General features: G+C 38.5%; 1 protein-coding gene across 1 annotated transcript in view; it reads right to left on the bottom strand.

Moving 5' to 3' along the window:
* TTC39B (tetratricopeptide repeat domain 39B) overlaps window positions 1–18,771 on the bottom strand; it is a 62,461-nt gene that overhangs the window by 28,183 nt on the left and 15,507 nt on the right. The window contains exons 5-7 of the mRNA XM_052644880.1: window positions 12,501–12,568; window positions 9,580–9,644; window positions 1,059–1,164 (exon numbers count right to left, since the gene is read on the bottom strand). Coding sequence (XP_052500840.1) covers window positions 1,059–1,164; window positions 9,580–9,644; window positions 12,501–12,568 — 239 coding nt within the window. The remainder of the gene's footprint in view (window positions 1–1,058; window positions 1,165–9,579; window positions 9,645–12,500; window positions 12,569–18,771) is intronic.

Below are 18,771 nucleotides of genomic sequence, written 5' to 3'. Positions count from 1 at the left end.
GGCTATAGCACTACAGTTGCTCTCTGGGACATCTGAGTAGGATGAAGGGAAGTTCTCTCAGGGCAAAACTTCAAGCAGAGACCTGGTTGTTCACTTTGCTTGGAGAAGAAATGCCCATACATGCAATTATATACTGAGTCCATAAGCCAATTGTTTGATTGGATGGTCAGGGATTTAGAAAGAACATGATAGGAGGCAATTCCCTGGTGGTCCAGTGGTTAGGACTCCAAGCTTTCACTGCCAAGGGCCCAGGTTCAATCCCTGGTCAGGGAATTAAGATCCCACAAGCTGTGTGATGCAGCCAAAAAAAGAGAGAGAGAACAAAGAACATGATGGGAAAATTGATGCCAAGGAACTCTGGGTAAGAAGTATATGGATATATCTCTTTGAATGGGAAAAAAATGAACATATTTGTGTCCCATCTGAATGTTCACCAAAGGCTGTCCTCAGCAGAGGAAGATTTTAATAATCAAATGGGTAGGGTGATCCATTCCGTGGACAGCAGACAGCTGTCTCTTCAGCCACCTCTACCATCAAACAATGAGTTCATAAACAAAGTAACCCTGGTTGTATATACCAATTCCAGTCAAACCTTAATAAAACATCAAAATCTCTAAATAATATTGCAATTGGATGGATATTTGTTCAAACTCTTCATCTATCCCAGAGCATTATTACTATCCTTCAAGCTCTATTATTCCCTAACCTAGTTTCAATTCCAGAACCACCATTGCTATAGCAACAGTATTTCTGATGTGGGAATGGAACCGAATTTCAAGCTCCTTCTTACAAAAAAAAAAAAGTTACTAAGTCTATTCAGAGGGCTGTATGCTGCCCTTATTATATAATCCAAAACTATTCTGAGCATGTGCAGAACTTTATAGCATATTCTGACCAGAGCCTCCACTGGGTCACAACAGAATAAAGAGGATCCCACTCTAGCCACTTGTCAAACAAACCCAGGTAGAGGTTCAGGGTGAGGTTCAAATGCAATAGCAGAGGCACTGAAAACCTAAGGTTCTTTTATGAAAGATTCTGGCTACCTTTTGATTACTTACCAAATTAAACGCCCCTATTCCAAGCTTGACACCCCCTTCAAACTCGTAGAAGAATTGCTGCTCAACTTTGTTCTTCTGAATTACATGCAGGATTGAAAGACATTCTCTGGATTAAAGAAAACAGTTATACTGTAAGTTTACTATGACACTGAAAATTAATGTCAAGTCAAATTTTGCATTTAAGTACCATAAGATAGAGGTCATTAGCCAAAACACTGGGGAATTTTTAAGTGGATGATGCTACGCTGAGTTTACTCTTAATGCTACCAGATAATCATCATTAAAGAAAAATGACACACTCATTTCTACATTGTTTATCAGGATCAATCTTTCTGCACTTAAAGCAAAAGAGGGTTCAAATACCAGCAGGCATGACTCAGGAGCCACAGAACCTCAGAACTGGGAGCTCCCAGTTTCTCAGCAATGTGTTAGAGGAGATTTTCTAAGAATCCTCAGCCTCTCAGCTGCTGTGCACCCTTCAGCAACCTACATTCCACTGAGTAACTGAGGTGCTACTGACAAAGAGTTGAATTTCAGTGTGATTACTATGGCATCAAATAGACCAAATAAAGAACTTGGAACTAGGAAAGAATGAAAGAGGAAAATAAAGTCCATCACAACTGCCTGCAACTTTCTTCTTAATTTTCTCTCCTCACCGAAGCCAATCTTTCTGATTTTTCACTTTAATTACTTTCTATTCATTTCTCCCTTTCCCTTCATATCTTGAATGCAGAGAGTATTTCATCTGTATTCATCAGAAAAATGCAGATGAAAACAATGATGTAAAAATTGGCAGCAACCAGAAATTGTTTATCAAACTGACAGATACATTTTTTAAAGTAGTAAGAAATAGCCAGATACTACATATCACCTGATGTGATGCAATTATAAAGAATGCAACTTCATTTATGATATATTCTAGCTAAATGCATCTAAGTGGAATCTAGTAAGCCTATATATCTAATTTCTAGTTTACAGGAAATATAAAGAGCTAGAGAAATGCTATCAACTGAATTATATTTCCCCCAAATCCATATGTTGACGTTCTAACTGTGCACCCCTCCCAAAGTGTGACTATATTCGGAAATGAGAGATTTTAGGAGGTAATTAAGATTAAATGAGGTCACTGTAAGTGGAATCTCTCTCTCTCTGTTCTGTGAGGAAAAAGTGAGAAGGTGGCTGTCTGCAAGCCAAGAAGAGAGCCCTCACCAGAACCTGATATGCTTGTGCCCAGATCTTAGACTTCCAACCTGCAGAACTGTGAAGAAATAAGTTTCTGTTGCTTAAGTCATTCAGTGTATGGTATTCTATTATGGCAGTCAGAAATGACTAAGAGAGAACAAGCTAAACTAAAACTCAAGGAAGCCACCAAACAAAGCTGTGTGTATGCAACTACAGGACAACCGGATTGGGCTTTTCCACAACTGACATGAATACAGAAACTCTTGTATAATAGGATGTATTTAGTGAACATGAACACTGACTGCACAAGACAGTCTTGGGTTGGACCAAGGTGTTGACATTCCAGAAGTAAAAGAGATCTGGGACCAACTGGCAAAATTTGAAGATGGGTTGAATATTTGAAGATGGATTGAATATTTGAAGATGGATTGAATATGAAATGAAGATTTGCTGACATGAAAAAGAAAAGATCATTAACTGCAAAAGCAAGTTATAAAACTGTACATAAGAGTGATCTCATTTTGGTTTTAAATATATATATCTCTAGATTCATGTAGAAAATATTCTAGAAAAGTATATATTAAGGTATTAACAATCATAATTACTAGATGTTAAGTACATGGGGTATATTTATGTGTATTTGCTCATCCACATTTTCCTATTTTCTAAAATATATATCTTTTGTGATAAAAAGCATTATTTTAATTTTTTAAATGGAAAACCAGGGCTGGCAAAGGTAAGAACAAATAGACTCATTCATTTATTTATGATAAAATGGTATTTATAGTAAAGAGGTTGGCAAATACTGGAACGTAGCCACATCTATTTTTTAATAACGTGATTTTTTTTATTAAATTTTATTTTTTGGTGACACAACACGCAGGATCCTAGTTCCCCGAACAGGGATCAAACCTGTGCCCCTTTCAGTAGAAGAACAGAGTCTTAATCACTGGACCACCAGGGAAGTTCTCACACCCATTTACTTATAGCCTATGGCTGCTTACACCCTGCAGTCAGCTACAGAGTTGAGTAGTTGGGACAGAGATCTTGTGGCCCACAAGCCTAAACATTTACTGTCTGGTATTTTTTTAAAAAAGTCTGCCAACCCGATTATTCTTCAGGGTAATTTTGCAATATATATCAGAAATCTTATACACAATGGTATCTTTGAATCAATAAATCTAATTTTATTCTCAGAAAATAGCATGGATACACAAAACTTGACCTATAAGGTAAGATATTGTATTACCACCTACAATGAAAACTTATAAACAAATTAAAGCAGGCAACAACAGGAAATTAGTTAAGAAGACAGTTGAATGCATGCAGACACTTACACACACACATGGCACATCCACACAATGGAAAACTATGAGCCATTAAAAGCCATGATGAATTAAAAACATTTAATAACCCAAAATTTTCTGACATTAAGTGATAAAGGAAATTTCAAAATGACAAAAGGCATACAATTTCATTATATAAAAAGATAATTATATATGCATGTATACTTGCATAAAAAACTCAAATGTCAAAATATCAACAGAATGGCAGGATACAAATATGATACAAGAGTTTTTTATATGTAAATTATCTATTTGCTAAAAATATATGATTATTACAAAAATGTTCAGATAATATGGAGACAGCTTAAGTATCCCTACACAACAATCCCACAGAGAAGTGGTCACTGTTAACAGTCTGGTACATCTAGTTGTTTTCATGCTTTACTAAGAATGGAATCTTTAAAACACACAAATGGGGACTTCCCTGGTGGTCCAGTGGTTAAGACTCTGTACTTCCACTGCAGGGGACATGCCTGATCAAAGAACTAAGATCCCAAGTGCCATAGTAAAAAAAAAAAATAAATAAATAAAAAATAAAAAATTACATGATTTTAACTTTAATTACATGATTTTAAGTCTCATCAACTTATACAAACCAAAGCTTGCTGTAAGATAAAGTTTTATATGCATTTTTTTATCCTTAAAGACTAAAATTTCTGTTTTAACTTTTAATTTTTTAAAAAATATACTGATCAGTTTCAGTCAGTAAAATATATTTTTAATTAAAAAATCAGTCAGTAAAATATATTTTTAATTAAAAAGTCACAAATGGGATCACATACTACATACTATTTATGGGTTATATTGACAATTTTCCATGAAAATGCATGAAAGTTATCTTATTCTATAACAAAATGTATTATTCCATTCCATGGAATGATTTAATTAACCAAATTCCTATTCTTAAATTTTCAAGTTGTTTCAAAATTTTCCATATTATAAACAATGCTGCTAAGAGTGTTCTTACACATTCATCAAATACTTTTCCTATATCAAGTACTAGAACTATAGTTATAGCATCCTAACTGTTCTTGGGATAACTTCTTAGAAAAAGAACTCCTGAAATAAAAAAATGATACATATTCTTGAGTTTGACATATACTGCCAGAACATCCTTCATTAAAACTGTCAGTTTAGATTCCCACCAACTTATGAGTTTCTCATACTGTCATTTGCCCTGAGTCATTCATATCATATTCCCATTTATAATTTTTATTGTGGGGTATTTTTGCCATGATGAAAATTTAAGTGTTTATTTGGTCAAGTCAATCTTTTATATCACACTTTAAAAGACTTCTGAAATTGATGTCAGGTTTTCCCAGTAGTCATGTATGGACGTGAGAGCTGGACCGTAAAGAGGGGTGAACACCGAAGAACTGATGCTTTTAAATTGTGGTGCTGGAAAAGACTCTTGAGAGTCCCTTGGACTGCAAGGAGATCCAACCAGTCAATCCTAAAGAAAATCAACCCTGAATATTCACTGGAAGGACTGATGCTGAAGCTCCAAGACTTTGGCCACCTGATGCAAATAACTGACCCACTGGAAAAGACCCTGATGCTGGGAAAGATTGAAGGCAGGGGGAGAAAAGGGCGACAGAAGATGAGACGGTTAGATGGCATCACCAACTCAATGGACATGAGTTTGAGCAAACTCTGGGAGATAGTAAAACCAGACAGACAGGGAAACCTGGGGTGCTGAAGTCCATGGGGTTGCAAAGAGTCGGACATAACTAAGCAACTGAACAAAAACATCTACTGCTACGAAGCAATGAGGAAGACACAACATCGCTTCTACAGTATTGTTGCCATAGATGTGATCGGAACTTAATCATGAAGCAACATTAGATAAGTCCACCTTGAGAGAAGGTCTTAAAAATAACGGCCAGGTATCCTTCAAAAATGTCAAGGTCTTAAAGACAAAGACCGAGGGGCTCTTTCAGATTAAAACAGACTAAGCAGATGTAACAGCTTAACACAACATCCAGGATCCTGGACTAGAATAAGGACACGGGTGGGAGAGTTAGAAAAACTTGAGTCAAGTCAATAAAGTAGTTAATAATATCGCACCAGTGTTAGTTTCTGGATTTTAACAATTATACTGTGGTTCTATAAGATGCTAATAATATTTGTATATTAGAAGACTATATAAAAATTCAGAAATTATTTCCAAGTAATTTTTTAATAAAACAAAAATTTTATTAAAAACTTTTTAGAAACACAAGTTTTAAGGCCTTGTGCTTTAGGACTATAAACAGACTTTCCTATGTTTTTGCCTATATCCTTCTAAAAATATTTTAATACTAAATCTATATAATGTATCCTTTATATAGTCTTTTCTCCAAAATGAAGAGTCAATTTTCCCAAAACCATTTATTAAACTAATAAACCCATCTTTCCCTACTGTTTTTAAAGAGACTTATGTATATATAGGTTTTTTACTAAGCTTTGAATTCCCAGATAAATCTGTGTGTGTGTACACAGAAGTGCATGAACACACACAGAGTTTCAAAGTCTTATGTTTGATTCCACTGATACATAATTTCTGAGCCATTACAAGAATATTTTAATTCCTTCGGATTTTAAGTTTTGATAACTGAAATAGCAAGCAACTCTTTAACATTCTTTTGTATCTTCTAAAATATATTTCAAAAGGAAAACAAAAACAATATATCAGGTTCCCAAAGTTCACCTGCTTCCTCCAGGATTTCAAATGGGATATAATTATATGAAATCATTTCAGGTAAAAGCATCTCTTAAAACACTAAATCTTGGTTCTACTTCTAGTAATGGCAGAGTGCCTTAAATTAAATTAACCCTCCCACAGATAACAATTAAAAATTCTTAACAAAATGCAAAACACGTGTTTAAAATATATTTGCAGACACTCAGTTCAGTTCAGTTCAGTCGTTCAGTCATGTCCGATTCTTTGCAACCCCATGAATTGCAGCACGCCAGGCCTCCCTGTCCATCACCAACTCTCAGAGTTCACTCAGACTCACATCCATCGAGTCGGTGATGCCATCCAGCCATCTCATCCTCTGTCATCCTCTTCTCCTTCTACCCTCAATCCCTCCCAGCATCAGAGTCTTGTCCAATGAGTCAACTCTTCACATGAGGTGGTCAAAGTACTGGAGTTTCAGCATTAGCATCATTCCTTCCAAAGAACACCCAGGGCTGATCTCCTTTAGAATGGACTGGCTGGATCTCCTTGCAGTCCAAGGGACTCTCAAGAGTCTTCTCTACCACTACAGTTCAAAAGCATCAATTCTTCGGTGCTCAGCTTTCTTCACAGTCCAACTCTCACATCCATACATGACTACTGGAAAAACCATAGCCTTGACTAGACGGACCTTAGTTGGCAAAGTAATGTCTCTGCTTTTGAATAGGCTATCTAGGTTGGTCACAACTTTCCTTCCAAGGAGCAAGTGTCTTTTAATCTCATGGGTGCAATCATCATCTGCAGTGATTTAGGAGCACCCCCAAAATAAAGTCTGACACTGTTTCCACTGTTTCCCCATCTATTTTCCATGAAGTGATGGGACCAGATGCCAAAAAAAAAAAAGAAAGAAAAGAAAAAGCTAGAGATGAGTTAAACTTTGAAAGAAAGGAACAACTTTTAAAGAGACTTTATGTTTATATGACTAGTCACTTGAAAGTACTCCCCAGTACACTCAGCATGGGGTGCCTAGAACTTACACAAAAAGCTATAGTCTTATTGGCTTAAAAAAGAGTACAGAGTTCAAATCTGCCAGAACAGCTATACGGTAATGGGGAAATTTTCAGATAGGGATGAACCACATAGGATGGAAATGCCAAAATCAGTGTTAAAACTCAACTCAAATTCTTCATTGACTCATGAACTATGTGAGAACTGGTGAAACTCCAAAGAAAGGCAGAAACAAGCGAAAAGAAATAATGGAATCATGATCTCAGATGTTGTCCACTAGCAGAGATTAAGAGTATGGACTCTAAGTCTAGTCAAGTTAAATGCTTCCCAGAACAAAAATCAGCATTCTTCTGAGAAAGATAAAAGAACCTAAAGTCTTGCAGACACTCAATGAATCACTATCTAGTATACAATCAAAAAATTACTAAATTGAAAACAGTAAAACACGACATATAGTCAAGAGAAGAAGCAGGCAGTAGACACTGGCCCCAAGACAACCCACATGCTGAGATAATATCTAATCTGAACAAAAAGAACTTTCAGTAACCTATTGAACAAAATCAGGCTGACACGTAATTGGAATCTCGGAAGAAGAGTGAGAACGTAGCAGAGAAAAAACATTTGAAGAAATAATAGCTCCATGGTTCCCCAAAGCCACACTTAAGCACATCAGTCAAAGATATGAGTCTTCAAAGCATCCAGAAGAAATGACACATTACAGACAGGGGAACAATAACAAAAAATAACAGCTGACTTATGATCGGAAACAACAGAGACCATCATATTGGGTTGGCCAAAAAGTTAACTCAGCTTTCTCCGTTAAGAAACCCATACAGAAAAAACCAAATGACCTTTTTTGGCCAACTGAATACAACTGATAGTTTTCAAGGAGTGAAAGAAGAAAAATTTTGTAACTCAAAAATACTTCACACAGCAAAAACAGCCTTCAAAAATGAAGGCAAAAGATAAAGGCATTTTCAGATAAATAAAATAGAGTCATTGAAAGTAGATATGAACTATAATATGAACTATAAGAAATTCTAAAAGAAATGCTTCATTCTGAAATAGACAGGAATGAATGAAGAACATCAAAAATGGTAAATATTGGATTAACAGTGGGGTCTATGATATAAAACTGTTTAAAGCAAAGGTTGGACACCACATTGTGGGGTTTATAACACACATAAATGTACTACCGTAAGAATAGTATAAAAGACAAAAGGTGGTTAAGTAAAGCTATATTTTTGTAAGTTTCTTCTATTTTATGTACAACAGTACACCATTAACTCTAACTTGACTATGATAATCATTACAGGAAACACTTAAGAAAAATTAAAAGGGCTATAGCTAAGAAAATAATAGAGGGATTCTACTGGAATATATATATATTTATATTTAATTAAAGCAAAAGAAGGCAGAAAAATGAGGAGGGGGGATAAATAAGGCAAAGAAAAAAAAGCAAAATGGCAGTCACAAGCGCAAACATATTAACTGTTACACTGAATAAGAAAGTAAGACCCCATTAAACATATTTACCCAAAAAACGTAATTTAAATATAAAAACAAAGGTAGATTTAAAGCAAAAGAATATATGCCACGCAAACACCAATTACAAAAAAGCATGAGTAGCTTTATTAATATCAGACAAAACAGATTCCAAGACAAGGAATATTATAAGGAGTTACATAGGAACATTTTATGATGATAAAAAGGTTAGTTTATTAGGAGATGAAACAATTTAAAAATATATAAGTCCAATAACAAAGGTTCTAAATACAAGCAAAGAGTGACAGAACTGAAGGGAGAAATGGATGACTCCAGAATCAAAGCTGAAGATTTTAACACTGTTAATAAAAGACAGGACAACTAGATAAACACCGGTAAGGACACCGAAGACACGTGAATGACACTAGGGTCCACTCTAACTGACATCTGCATCACTGGAGAAATTCAATGGGACAGTGTTGTTTCAGAGTCTGAACCAGAGACATTCCTATATATACCTGCCATTTTTAATTTACAAATTGTTTTTAGGAGAGAGAAACTAAGATTATCTAATCAGAAATTATGTAAATACTTTCCAGCTATTTTTCTCTTAAAACTGCATTTATTCTGTTGCCCTTTATCATTGAATACACACTCAGTAAGTCAAAATTCAAGTGCATTTTTACCAACATTAAATTTTAAAAATCTAGTCACACTTATTAAAAACTTTAAAGTACAAAGTGGTATATAATACAAGAATTATTTAAAAACCACAAGAAGGTGGTCATAAAGGTACAAACCTTGTCACAAGATTTTTCATCAATCTTAATTTTTAACTTACTTATATATTTGGTAACTTGTTCTAATTTTGAGTCCACCTTTGATGAAGTTGATCATATTTTCATCCTGAAAACAATTACATAATTAGATCATTTAGCAAATGATTCTTAGACTGTCCCCACAGCTGTGTAGCTGCATGATTAGAACAAAACACTATATCTTTTGAGGACATGATTTTTAAATTAAAATATTCTTCTTGCTTTACATATAAAATGCCTTTATTGTCATCTTTCTTCCAACTTAGAGGACCAAAAAAGGAAACAATTTTTAAATCCTTGCATAACTTTAAGGATGTAACGAAGAAAGTAATCCTTACCAATCAGGGGTCATAGAGTTAGTCCAAACCTACTTTGATAAACATCAACTACTGAGCAATTTTCTTTTAGGTTCAATGGAGTTCAAAATGGCTACTCCAAGGATTTTCCTGTCTGTCATACTCCAAGTAATGGGATTATGGTTCTTCATTAGGGGGTACTTTAGCAGGCCGTCTATTTAGAATTGTGAATTTCATTTGCATACATTTCCAGACCAAAAAAAACTGATCTGGATTCTAAATTTGTTATCACTAGCATGAAATTTTGTTTGGGAATTTTGTTTGTTCTCTTTGCCTGATGGTCATCAACCACGCAACTGAGGCAATTGGCCTAAATGAATGAACTTTTTAGGATGAGCATTCTAGGATTCTAAGAGTCTCTTAATAAAGTATATAAAATAACTGCTTTAAAGATGCTACTCTAATAGATGGTGCTAATGGAGAATGCTTTTCTAACCCCTTAATAACAGAAACACGCTCTGGTATTTATTTCCTGTGCACTTGAGCATCCTTCTGAAGCCAGAGAAAAACTGATTTTAGTTTGTTAATTTCATCACTTAAATACTTAATACTTAAATTATTAAAAGAATCAATAAATGTAAAATTCACTATGCAATTTAAAAGCCCATTTTCTGATTTCAAGGTAGCTTCCAGTTACACAAGTTCCAATAGTGTCCAGGAAAGAAGTTCTTAAACTGGAATAAAATCTGCTTCAAATAAGAATATTTAATGATTCACCAAACATTTTCTGAATGCCTATTTTACAGCAGGCACCTAATTGCAAAATGAGGCAAAAGCAAACACAATACGCTAAGGGACGGAGACATGCACACACGGATGGAGACAGGCATAGGTTGCCACAACAGCACAAAGTGGGGCTGGGATGTGCAGAGGCCCAAAGAGCTTCCTGGAAGCATCAGTGCTTGAAGCGTTAAAAAAAAAAAAAGATTAGGAAATAGCCAGATGAAGGAAAAGAAGGCAGATATGAACTTTGCAAGCAAAAAGAAAAAAACCTTTCAGGGGAAAAGCAAGGAAGCATTAAAGATCATGGTGTGCTTGGCTAGGCCATCTGTGCTTATATAACACAGCACTGCTACAGAAATCCATTTCAAAGAAGGGAATGACTAAGGAGCAAGAACGCTGCTTGTACTTTCCCACTCAAGCACGCCATCAGCAGGCGAGGATGTCGCTAAGAGGGGCGTAGGGAACTGGGAGAGCCTTCCCCATTTGTGACATTCTGACACAGAACCACTGCCATCGTCAGTGAGGGCTACTCAACGCTGAAGCCGAGACACGAGCAGGCGAGATGCTCCCCTTGGAGCAGGTGCACGACTGCACAATGGAGAGTGAGCTGGAGGGAAGGGAAACTACGGACCAAGGGTCCCTAGGTTGCCATGAAGTCTAGGGAGGCTGATGAGCCCCTCACTAGAACAATTATGGTCAGAATAAAGAAGAAGAGCTGGGGCTGATTAACCTTCAAAAGGTAAAACAGCACAATCATGAGCCTGACCGGACATTGGAGGCATGAGGAAGAGGGAAGAGCCGTGGGTATCTCCCAGATGTTGAGTTACAAGCCCCTAAACATTTTTTTAAAAATCTTTTGAATCAAAGATTTTACTGTCAAATTCCCATTTGAAAAACGCATTAAAAAAAAAAAACTGGGGGCCTCTGTGATTAGCCTTACGTATACTAAGGCAGTGAGACTGCTTCAGGCATCATAATACGTAGAGTTTTAGGAAACAGGGTCATAGATCAGATTGATTTTATTTTCCTTAACCAGACTCCAACCTATCAGGTCAGTCAACCTCCAGAAAAAGAGAAAAGCACTCTCAGTTCAATGTAAAGCATTGAAATCGAGGAAGACTTTCTCCATCTTACAGTTGAATTTCTGCCCCCTTACTATCTCCACCCCACCTCTACCCCACTGTATCCATCACTGACACCCGTGTGGCCACCTGTTAAAATTCGTATTTTTTTTTTAGAAGAACTACACGTTACAATGACAGGCCAGGTACTGGTGATAAGAAATCCTAGAGGTGAAATTTAAATGCCCCTGAGAAAAACAGTCATTGTTTTGTTTAGTGACTTCTTTCAACTGCTCTTCCAAAAGAAGAAATAAAAGGGGATGAGAATACAAATAGCAGGGAAATAAAATCTGAGGTCTACATGCATAACTGAGCTTTGCTGAAGCATCTGGCACAAGAAGGGAACAGCTGAAGATGCTGAAGCCAGTCACCCCTGTGTGCAGCCCTCCACCATTAGCAAGCTCACAGAGGCATAACCTCACGATTCTCACACAGAGAAGCATCCTGAAATTAGGTGTGGTAGGTGCAAAACAGCTTCTTTAAAAGGCAGTGGTTCCCACCAGACTGAATTTCAAAACAGCATCTTTTAGGTGCATTTGAGTAGGAAAAAAAGATTCCCCAGAGTCTTCTTTCAGCCAAAGTTTACGAGCAATAACAAATAGCTTTCATTATAATTCTAAGTTGAAAGAACTGAAGTACTGACACAGAATGAGCCACATTTTTTTCTTTGTCATACTTAGCAGGCTTCCCGGGTGACACTGATGCTAAGCCAAATGTCCTGATGCTAAGCCAAATGTCCGTTACCTGCACAAACGTGAGGGCTGCTTTCTGTAGGAGGCACTCGGCATAACAGATTTCAGCATGCATTTCCTCTATTAAAAACAAATAAAAGTATATTAAGGAAAATCCCATGCCCACAGTAACTGCTCTGAGATATTCAGAAAAGACAGATAGATAAATGAGCCCAGAGGAGACATAAAAACCTAGGTTGTTTCGTGATTGCATAGAACTGGAATGATGACCTCAGTTCTCAAGGCCTCAGCAAGATTTTTCCAGAACGTGTGAAATGCTTTGGGGAAGTCATCTTTGGCTCAATTCACATATAACTGCCAAGAGTCAGGCCCTTGGTGTCAGAGATCCAAACTCAACTCACAGGAGGAAACCAAAATAGAAAAACACTTTTTGGGAAAAAAGAAAACCACTCGTTTTTTTAACTTAATGGGAAACTTCAAGTCTGCCACTGGGATGGATGGAAAAACTAACTTGAATATACTAATTCTAACATCAAAAATATTATGAAGGCATGATGACCACGACAATGGTTAGGCGCACTATTGACTTGAAGAGAAGGCAGTAACTTCTGAGGATTCTAGGAAAAAGAACTGTCCGGCATGTCCAACTCATGAGTCCTCATTCAGGGAAGACCTAATGTAAAAAATTTAGCACTAGCACAGTTTGGGGATACTTGCTTTGTGCGTGTGTGCATGTGGGTATGTGTATCTGTTTTCAGCTGTGCTGCACGTAGGGTCTTAGTTTGCCGACCAAGGATTGTACCCACACCCGCTGCATTGGAAGCATAGAGTCTTAACCACTGGGCCACCACAGAAGTCTCAGTTTGAGGCTACTTGGATCACTGAGATATCTAGTGCAGGAACAAGGCACTCACAAGAGGGCTACATAAAATTACGTCTGTATCCCCTGAACACATAGACGTGTGGCCTATCTTCCTAAATATTTCATGATACCTGTAGAGACTGAGGAGGGAGGAATCTTTCTTTTTTTTTTTTTTTGTATAAACAAAATTATCAATTTACTGTTTTATGCATAGGATACAAACTAGTGTGTTATTTCAGTAAATGAGCTTTGGGGTTGGGGTAATTAACAGCCTGGATTGTAGCAAAGGCCCTGCCACATACTAGTTACAGAACCTTGAGCAAGCTACCCTTCCTTCCTCTGCTGGGCTTCTCATTCTTTAAGTCCAGCTAATGAAATCTCTATTTCAAAGCTGAAGAATTCAAGTGCTGCCTGTGGAGTCACTGTGCAGAGTAAGCCCTCAATATGCATCAGCTACTTCCACTAAGATTATTCCCATTGGCCCATGTCAAGCTTTTGGACAAAACTTCAAAAGTAGCACACTTTTAAGTGATGTGCTGCTGCTGCTGCTGCTAAGTCACTTCAGTCGTGTCCGACTCTGTGCGACCCCATAGATGGCAGCCCATCAGGTTCCCCCATCCCTGGGATTCTCCAGGCAAGAACACTGGAGTGGGTTGCCATTTCCTTCTCCAATGCATGAAAGTGAAAAGTGAAAGTGAAGTCACTCAGTCGTGTCCGACTCCTAGCGACCCCATGGACTGTAGCCCACCAGGCTCCTCCGTCCATGGGATTTTCCAGGCAAGAGTACTGATGTAAGTAACTGAAAAACGGGATATTTCCATGTTGATGGAATGATGTTGAACCTAACTGGATAAGACCTAGTGCTTTATTTCTTTCACTTACACACACACAGGACACCTCCCCTCAACACACACACACACACACACACACACACACTTTGTTCTCACAAACTGGTTCACCTTCCTGCCATGCTCATGTTCCAAAGGCTGACTGACAAAGAAGCAACAATGCAATGAAGATCTTCCAACAGCACGTGTAAGAGGGAGCCAAACCCACGACAGACCAAACCTGAGGAGCTGCGGTCAGCGCACATTCTGGCGGCATTAACAGCCAGGGTCTCCATCCTTCAGAACGCCTCACTTTAAAGGGTGCCCCCTGGATTTTCTCAGTGGGTTCAGTGGGAGAAAAACAGGTAACTTTTCCAGAGTCATTTGAACATCCTCTTCCCAGGGAAACTTGTAACAAAGTAGGAACTTTCAGTAATTACTCCCTTTGGAAGCCTGCTCAGCAATCCAGATGGCTGGCTTGGGGCATGTGTTGAGGAGGTGGTGAAGTTGCCGCTGGGCGAGAACCAGCTCGGCAGAGGGGCCGAGCGCAGAGCCCTGCGTGGCGCGGCCGATTGCGCGGCTCAGCCAATGGCGCGCCTCCGGCTGAAGCACAGGGTGCGCACAGGGAGGCGTGGGCTATGAGCCTGGAAAGGAAGTCAGGCTAAATGATGGATGACCTTGGAAAGGAAGTCGGGCTAAATGATGGATGACCTTGAATATCCGCGTCTGGGCTTCATTCAGTAGGCAATGGTATTGCAGCAAAAACAGAAATGAGACCTTTCTTAAATAAAAACGAGACTTTTCTGATAAACAAGGAAAACAAGGAAACAATGAACAGGCTGGGGAAAAACCTAAACAGGCCTGAATGAGTTAAGCAATCTTGTTACTGTCTAGCTGCTACTACTAACAAACACTTGTGGCTAGACTGGTCCCTTTACAAAGCTAAATAAAGCTAATTACTCTCTGACTCCATATGTATTATGAATTATTCTCTGCACCTGGCATTCTTCCCCCGCTACACACCCTTGTAGCATTCTTCCTTTCAGAAAGGAGGTCACAGCCTTATAACTTCTGAAAAGATCAACCCCAGTTACTGAGTTACCTGATGCCAGCTGTGGCCATTTTGAAATTTTGCAAAAGAAAAAAAGCAAGACTTACTTAGGATATAAAACCTCTCCTTATTTCTGTGGAAATGGGGCACTGTTCTTAAGGCACTAGCCTACTATGTTTCCCCTTTGACTGGCAAGAATAGAGCTACTCTTTCTTTTTTTCCCTCCAAACTCTGTATTTCTATTCGGCATTGGTGGACAGGGAGCCAAGATTTTGGCATCAATGGTGAGCCCTTGCAGAGATCTGAGCAGAGAGGTGGATGGATCAGAGTTAAGCTAAAGATGGACAAATCAAAGAGAAACATAAAGGACATAACATGAAGGCAGAGATAAAAGGCAAGAAAGTTTGAACTGTATTTTCTATGTATAATGAATCTTTGAATTAAATCCCTTTTACATCCTAAGAACTGTATACAAACATGTGTTTTTAAAGACAATTTGAAAGCCATTTAACATGCCAGCCATGAGAAGAATGGGTGTGCCTCATCTTCAATCCACAAAAAGTTTAATTAAATATCCTTACTCCTACAAACAACGAGCCACTCAAGGATAGAAATGGAAATTACCTATAGGGAAAACAAATTGCACACTAAATCTACAATGTTTTGACATGCTCCCTTGAACACAAAGTCTGTTTGGATTGCAGCGACAGCCAAAATCATTAGGAATAAATGCAACTTAATTTATAAAAGTCTTATCTCTTCACTCAGATTGATTTATATTGGGCAGCCCTTAGCTCTCAAAATTAGACATTTGGCATTTACAAGTAGGTACCTACCAGAACATCTCTTAATTATAAATTCCTTAGTTTACTGAAGGAAATATCTTCATTATGCAGTGAAGTGTTAGCTAAGCATGCTTTCAGACATAGAAGTCTAAATAAACCTTATTTCAGAATAGTTAAAGTCACAGGCTGATGTATTTTCATAATTTTTAAATTAGGATCTTATTTTTTGAGCAGTTTTAAGTTCACAGGAAAATTGAGGGGACAGTAGAGAGATTTCCCATATATCCCTTGCTCCCTGGCTCCCCCCAACATGCACAAACTCACCTATGATCAGCATTGCTCTCCCAAGTGGCATGTTTGTTACAACTGGTGAACCTCCACTAACATATCATAATTCTGCCATAGTTCTCATCAGGGCCCACCCTTGGTGGTGTACATTCTACGGGTCTGGACAAATGTATAATGACATGTGTTTAATCATTATGTCACTGCCCTAAAAAACTCTCTGTGTTCCACCTAATCATTTCTCCGCCCCATTCCCTGGCAACGACTGATCTTTTTCCTGTCTCCACAGTTCAGCCTTTCCGAGAATCTTATATACTTAGAATCATACAGTAGGTAGCCTTTTTCAGATGGGTGTCTTTCACTTAGGAATATGCATGTAAGGTTCCCCCGAATCTTTTCATGGCTTGATAGCTCATTTCTTTGTAGCACTGAATAATATTTGACTGTCTAGATGTACCATACTTCATCCATTCACCTAGTGAAGGTCGAGTTTTGGCAATTCTGAATAAAGCTGCCATAAATATTTCTTTGCAGATTTTTGTGTCAACACAAGTTTTCAGCTGTTAGTTTTATAAGGAAACTGTCATACTGTCTTCCAAAGTGGCTGTACTATTCTGCACTCTGACCAGCCACGAATGAGTGTTCCTGTCCCTCCACATCTTCACCAACATTTGTTGGCCTCTGTGTTCTGGATTTTGGACGCTGTGTTGCTGTTGTTGAGTCACTCAGTCGTGTTTGACTCTTTACGACCCCATAGACTGCAGCATGCCAGGTCTCCCTGTCCCTCACCAACTCCTGGACACTGTGTAGTGGCATCTTATTACTGTTCACTTTTTAATACTTCTAAATATGCCATGCCTAAAGACAGAATAAAGAGATAAGAACACAGCATCACCTATTTTTATGATGTCTAACACAGAAATAATTCAGCATTTCCCTCACCCACATGTGAAGACATTTCATGCCTGTTTCTTGCGGAACAGAGGAAGTTTCAGGAAACAGGAAACAACTAAACAATTAATAATTAATTATTAATTAATTAATTGGCTTAGGGAAAGGCAGGTCAGGTTTGACCACTGCTCTGCTAGGCTGGTAACCTTGGACCATTTGTCTAATCTCCCTGATCCTCAGTTTCTAGTCTATAAAAAGGAGGTTATCCAGGATGGGCCTCCCTGGTGGCTCAGCAGTAAAGAATCCGCCTGCCAGTGCAGAAGACGCAGGAGACACGGGTTCGATCCCTGCGTCAGGAAGATGCCCTGCAGGAGGAAATGGCAACTAACTCCAGTATTCTTGCCTGGAGAATGCCAAGGACAGAGGAGCCTGGCAGGCTACAGTCCACGGGGTCACAAAGAGTTAGAGATGACTGAGCGACTGAGCGCGCGCACGCATGCACACACACGCGCGCACGCACACACACACACGATGAGCCCAAGTTTTCCAAAGTCCATAGCAAGTTGACAATAATCTTCTAACAAAGCAAAGAAAACTTTACAGTGAAAGACTAAAAACTGTGTCTAGCACAGACTCGACCACTAGGAACGATGGACACCATTATCCAGAATTGCTCTTGCCTTAACTGGCCACAGCTGCTTTGACAATTTCGTGTTACCTCCTCCAGAGAACTACTCTGAGTGCTTCTCAGATGACAGAGGCTTTGTTAGACACTGGCCACATTCGAAGGACATCTTCTCTGCTACAGGAGTATTGCGATGCTCCTTTCTTATAAACCATTCTGACTAGAGCATAATGCTAATATAACAGGACTCATCATGGAACCTCTGCCCTGATCTCTGTGGGAACGTCAAGGAAACAGCAAAAGGAGTCAGTTTCTCCCAGCCATCTGATCAACATGCTGAAGATATGTTGGATTCTCATAGTCCTATTCCTGAATCCTGCTGCTGCTGCTGCTGCTAAGTCGCTTCAGTCGTGTCCGACTCTGTGCGACCCCATAGACGGCAGCCCATCAGGCTCCCCCATCCCTGGGATTCACCAGGCAAGAACACTGGAGTGGGTTGCCATTTCCTTCTCCAATGCATGAACATGAAAAGTGAAAGTGAAGTCGCTCAGTCGTGTCCGACTCTTCGTGACCCCATGGACTGCAGCCCACCAGGCTCCTCCATCCATGGGATTTTCCAGGCAAGAGTACTGGAGTGGGGTGCCATTGCCTTCTCCGTTCCTGAATTCTAGTAGTCCTAAATGTTTACAAACCAAACATTTTATATACTGTGAAACATCATCGTTATTCTAAAGGTATCAAAATTACTGACCTTGAGAAAAAAATTAATATCTTTTAGAAAAACAGAAACTCTCACACATGGATGAGAAGACTATAAACTGACCTAATTCTTCAGAGAAAAACTGGTGATATCTATAAATCTTTTCTATTTTCAAACCCTCAGTCCCAGTAACTCCACTTTTAGCAATCTATCCTATGAAATACTAGCAAAAAGGCATGAAGTTATAGGTAGAAGAATTTTAGGTCAGCATTATTCTTAACAGCAAAAAAAAAAAAA

This window comes from Budorcas taxicolor, chromosome 8 (assembly GCF_023091745.1).
Source record: "Budorcas taxicolor isolate Tak-1 chromosome 8, Takin1.1, whole genome shotgun sequence".
Taxonomy (NCBI): Eukaryota; Metazoa; Chordata; class Mammalia; order Artiodactyla; family Bovidae; genus Budorcas; species Budorcas taxicolor.
This window is presented reverse-complemented; position numbering and strand designations above follow the sequence as displayed.